Source organism: Rhinopithecus bieti, unplaced genomic scaffold (assembly GCF_001698545.2).
Source record: "Rhinopithecus bieti isolate Rb0 unplaced genomic scaffold, ASM169854v2 scaffold_40553, whole genome shotgun sequence".
In the NCBI taxonomy this organism is placed as follows: Eukaryota; Metazoa; Chordata; class Mammalia; order Primates; family Cercopithecidae; genus Rhinopithecus; species Rhinopithecus bieti.
The window spans coordinates 366,811-372,697 of record NW_016816734.1 but is presented as its reverse complement, the minus strand read 5'-3'; the positions used below and the strand labels follow the sequence as shown (position 1 = coordinate 372,697).

Here is a 5,887-nt window from a genome sequence, read left to right as displayed (position 1 = left end):
TCCAATAAATACTTATATTAATGCTCAGGCTTTATGTCCCAACTCTTATCATATTTATGATTCCTTATTAATTGTCACTGCCTCTCCATTTAAAAGAAAACCTTACTTGATTTTGCATATATTGCTACACAGATTATTTATTTTCATATTGTAGTAGATCTTAAAGAACTGGTTCTCAAATTGTCTATGTCTTAATCTTAAAGAAGTGGTTTTCAAATTTGTTATGTATAGCAATTACCTGTGGTGTATGCTTAAAAGGCAGATTTCTGGACCAGCCTCAGCGCCGCCCCACCCCACACCCCGAAATTATAATTCAGTAAGTCTGAGAGAACTCTGCATATTTTCAGGCATCCCAGGGAGCTCACTGAATTAGTTTGCTAGGATTGTCGTAACAAATACCACAGACGGTGTGGATTAAAGAACACAAATTTATTTTCTCACCATTCAAGAAGCTAGATGTTCAAGGTTTTGGTCAGGTTTATTTTTTTCCCCCTGAGGCCTCTCTCCTTGAGTTGTCAATGGCTGTTTTCTCCCTCTGTCTTAAATAGTCTTTCCTCTGTAGAATATAGACCATATCTTTTCCTTGTTAGTTGATTGTGTGATTCCCAAATTGACTTAATCATCAAAATCAATTTAGAAGTTTGCTTTTGAAGAAAAAATTTATGAAAAAATATCCCTGTTATTTTGCTTCAGTAGATGTAGTCTGGGGCTGATGGTTCCATATTTATAAGAACTCTGGGTACTTATAATCAGGCTCATCATACTTATGACACAAGATGATACAGCCTTTCACCGTCTTTGTAAGGAAATAATGGGCTGATTTTGAGTGGCAAAAAGATGACACCAACGAAAAACATGGGAATGGATACATTTATTTCCATTAACAAAAAATGTGGTATATAATACTTCCATTGGAAAAGGGCTTCTCTAGTACATTTCATATCTCTTGACTTCCAGCTAGGTAATTAAAATGACATATTTGATAAATTGGTCAAATCAGATTTCAACAAAACTTAGGTTTTCTGGGAATTGGTAGGATTTAGAACTAGAGAAACTGCTGTGGGAATTATATAGGGGAAATGTATTTCATTGAGGCCTAAAGAAAAAAAATTCCATCTAGAAAGTAGTATGTGTTTTCAACTTATGTCAGTGCATGGGAATGTGTATATCTGCAGGTTACCACCACAGCCGTAGTCTCTAGTTTCCCTGTGAATTGGTTTCATTCTGATAAGATAATGAAATTGTATGGTACAATGTTTAATTCTAATTCTGGTGTTCAGGTGGAATGACTTAGTAAACAGGATCAGTAGAATATAGATAATTCTCTTTAAAAGTAAGAACTTCGTTTTGAAAATATAAATTACCAAGATACACAAAGGAGCTTTCACATTGTGTTTCATGCAATGTGTGGATTTTTCTTCAGCTTTTCACTTCTCCCTTCCATATTGGGTTCTTGACCTAGAAATTGTGGGTAGAAAAACTTAATTAGCGAACCAATATTGTAGAAAACGGTGGTTCTTTATTTTCAGTGAGTTGATTTTCCTGCTCTTGTGTGGAACATTGCTGGTGTGTTTAGTAAATGTTAGGAAAATAAATACTGAATATTCAGATGCTTTTTTAAATTTTATTTTATCCTGACCTGTAATTTCATTCCTAATAATTTTTTTCTTCCTCTTTAGCTTAGTATGAGTTACCTGCCTTATATTTTGAAGCGGCTTTTAGTTTAAACTGCTAATTTCTGGAGTTGGGAAATATCTTTGACTATTCTTGTTCCATTATTGCTCTTGCCTTCTGGTGTAAGAGAGAGCCAAATGCTGACATGGGTTAACAGGGATCAAAGAAAATCTTATTTTCTTTTAGATAATATTTTATTACATATTAACTTTTTCCAAATCTCCAGATTGGAACCCTTACCTGCTCTACAACTCCCATTTCCCAACTCAAGGTAAATTGAAGTTTGATGTACTAGCAGTCTCACTGTGCCACAGCCAGCTATGAGTTCAAATTCCTGAAGCAATGTTAGGGTTCCACAAAGTTTTCTTAAAACATCAGCATTATTTGTCAAGATAAGTTTTGATCTTTGTGTAGCTTTTCTTAGGAAGTCTTATTTTCATTGTCATATTGTCATGTATTTTTCCATCATTTTTCTGCTTTTGAAAGAAAATACATTACAGATAATATTCTAATTATTTAAAGTCTTTCTTCACAGGCCCCTCTAATTCCATCTATTCTTATGTCATTCCCCAGTGCCTATAACAAAGGCATCTGAAATGCAGGGGGAGGCTGAGTAGTTTGTTCCTGATCACAAAGCAAACTGAACAAGTTCAGTCAAACTGAACAAGTTACCAAAAGCAATCTGGTTGTCTGTTTCTAACATTTTACATCAATAGTGCTTTTTTTTTTGTTTTGTTTTGTTTTTGTTGTTGTTGTTGTTGTTGGTTTTTTTGCAGTATTTCTATTGTCTATTTTTGCTTCCCTGGCCCTGCCCTGAGGGCTGGGCCCCTAGTCAAGGTGCAGCAGCATTTTGGCAGTTACAGCGTGGGCACCTAAAACCCCAAGAGAAAATTTATCCTTCCAGCCAGAGAAATCAGGAAAAGTGGGCAGAGAGGAGAATTGGAATTACATTTTTTTCTTTCTTGTCTCTGTCTCGGAGAGATTGGTCAACTGCAGTCTCACAGAACTGCAAATACAGCACAGGTGTCATTAATAAGCACCATCATTCTAGTTAGAACACCAAAAAAAAAGGACCCTTGGGTCCAGGTGCGGTGGCTCAAGCCTGTAATCCCAGCACTTTGGGAGTCCGAGACGGGCGGATCACGAGGTCAGGAGATCGAGACCATCCTGGCTAACACGATGAAACCCAATCTCTACTAAAAAATACAAAAAACTAGCCAGGCAAAGTGGGGGGCGCCTGTAGTCCCAGCTACTCGGGAGGCTGAGGCAGGAGAATGGCGTAAACCCGGGAGGCGGAGCTTGCAGTGAGCTGAGATCGCACCACTGCACTCCAGCCTGGGCAACAGAGAGAGACTCCGTCTCACAAAAATTAAAAAAAAAAAAAAAAAAAGGACCCTTGGCGGCTCAAGAGTATGGAGAAATCCCAGAGAGGTGACAGCTGGAAAAGAGTTATCTCCTAGTTCTGTGTATGAAGTGACACAAATTCCAGGCTCACCTCTGAATTGTGCATGCACAGAACCAGATACAAAAGAGATGGCAAAGGCTTTGACTACTAAACTAAGGTATAAACCACGACCAAGTCCCAGGCTGTTGATTCCTGAGACATACAGACCCAAAACAGCATAACAGAAGCTTTGAAAACTGAACCAATATTGGAATGGCTTCCCACAGAAAGTGAGAGAGAACTGGTTCAATCTAATCAAGATGGTTGCCTGCTTTTAAAAAATGCTCCAGAGAATTTTAACAGGACCCAGAGGTTCATAACATAATATTCAAAATGTCCAAGACACAATACAGAATTACTTGATATATGAAAACCCAGGAATTACTTGATATACAAAAAGAGGAATGTGACCAATTCCCCAGCAGAGAGAGAGATATATATATATTGAGAAAAAGCCTCCAAAGAGCAGACCTAAGAGTGACTGATCTTAAAGAGAAGGTAGAGAGAGATATCAAGGTAGAAAGTTTATTCAAAGGAACAACAGAGAACTTTCCAAATCTAGAGAAAGATATAAATATTCAAGTACAAAAGGTTATAGAACACCACACAGATTTAACTCAAAGAAGACTACTTCAAGGCACTTAATATTCTAACTCCCAAGGATGGGATAAAGAAATCATCCTAAAAGCAGCAAGAGAAAAGCGACAAATAAAATACAAAGGAACTCCAATACATTTGCCAGCAGACTTCTCAGTGGAAACCTTATAGGCCAGGATAGCATGACATATTTGATGTGCAGAAGGCAAAAAACTTGCCTCCTAGAATAGTATATCCCGTGAAAATATCCTTCAAACATGAAGGAGACATTCTTTTCCTAGACAAACAAAAGCTGAGGGATTTCATCAATACCAGACCCGTCCTACAAGAAATGCTAAAGAGAGTTCTTCAATCTGATAGAAAAGGACATTAATGAGCTATAAGAAGTCATCTTATTTCTTTGGGACAAAACTCACTGGTAATAATACACAGACGAAACAAAATAAGTGTAAAGTACTTATATCTTAAATAGACTAAAAGATGAACCAATCAAAAATAGCTACAACTTTTCAAGACATAGATAGTATAAGAAGATAGAAATAACAAATTTAAAAGTGTGGGTACAAAGTTAAAGTATAGCACTATTATTAGTTTCTGTTTGCTTGTTTTTGCAGTCAATGTTGAGTTGTCATCAGTTTAAGATAATGGATTATAAGATGTTATTTGAAAACTTCATTTAAAATTTTAAAAACCTACAACATACACAAAAAATAAAAAGCAGGAAATTAAAAGATACCACCACAGAAAATCACCTTCACAAAATAAGACAAGAAATAAGATAAGAAGGAAGAGAAACCACAAAACAATGAGAAAACAAGTAATAAAATGGCAGTAGTAAGTCCTTATCAATAATACATTGAATATAAATGGACTAAACTCATCAATCAAAACATACAGAGTGGCTGACAGGATAAAAAACAAGACTCACCGATCTGTTGCCTATAAGAAACATACTTCACGTATAAAGACACACAGACTGAAACTAAAGAGATGGAAACAGATATTCTGCAAATAGAAATCTAAAATCAGGAGTAGTTATGTCAGACAAAATAGATCTCAAGTCAAATATTATAAAAAGAAACCATTATATAATGAAAGGGTCAATTCAGCAAGAAGATATAATTGTAAATATGTATCATATATATGCACCCAATGCTGGGGCACCCATATATGTAAAGCAAATATTATTACAGCTAAAGAGAGAAATAGACCCCAGTACCATAATAGCTAGAAACATCAACACCCCATTTTCAGCCAGACAGAAAAATCAACAAACATCAGACATAATCTGCACTATAGACCTAATGAACCTAAAAGAAATTTACAGAACATTTCATTCAGCATCTACAGAATACACATTTTTGTCTTCAGAACATGGATTATTTTCAAGAATAGACCATATGTAAGGCCACAAAACAACTCTTTAAAACATTAAAAAAAAAATTGAAGTAATATCAAGCATTGTCTCCAACCACAATGGAATAAAACTAGAAATCAGTAACAAGAGGAACTTTAGAAACTATATGAACATATGGAAATTAAACAAAATGCTCCTGAATGACCAGTGGGTCAATGAATAAATTTAAAAGGGAATTTAAAAATTTCTTGAAACAAATCAAAATGGCAATTCAACAGACCAAAATTTATGAGATACAGCAAAAGCAGTACTAACAGGAAAGTTTATACCAATAAGCATCTACATCAGAAAAGTAGAAAAGTTTTAAATAAACAACCTAATGATGCATCATAAAGAACTACAAAAGCAAGAACAAACCAAACCCAAAATTAGTAGAAAAAAGAAATAAAGGTCACAGCAGAAATAAATGAAATTTAAATTTTAAAAAATACAAAAGATTATTGAAACAAAACGTTTTTTGAAAAAATAAGCTGAGCATGGTGGCTCACACCTGTAATCCCAATATTTTGGGAGGCCAGAGCAGGTGGATCACTTGAGATCAGGAGTTCAAGACCAACCTGGCCAACATGGCGAAACCCCATCTCTACTAAAAATACAAAAATGAGCCAGCTGTGGTGGCACACACCTGTAATCCTAGGTACTTGGGAGGCTGAGGCAGAATCACTTGAACCCAGGAGGTAGAGGTTGCAGTGAGCCGAGATTGTGCCACTGCACTCCAGCTTGGGTGATAAAGAGAGACTCCGTCTCAAAAAAAA

The 5,887-nt window shown here is 35.9% G+C and overlaps 1 protein-coding gene across 2 annotated transcripts in view; it reads right to left on the bottom strand.

Annotated features, from left to right (window-relative positions):
• Positions 1-410: 410 nt before the first annotated feature.
• Positions 411-5,887, bottom strand: part of STAP1 (signal transducing adaptor family member 1) — a 52,227-nt gene continuing 46,750 nt past the window's right edge. For both annotated transcript variants that reach the window (XM_017855186.1, XM_017855187.1), the window contains one exon: positions 411-1,458. In XM_017855186.1, the coding sequence (XP_017710675.1) occupies positions 1,397-1,458 (62 nt within the window). In that variant the 3' untranslated portion in view covers positions 411-1,396. The remainder of the gene's footprint in view (positions 1,459-5,887) is intronic.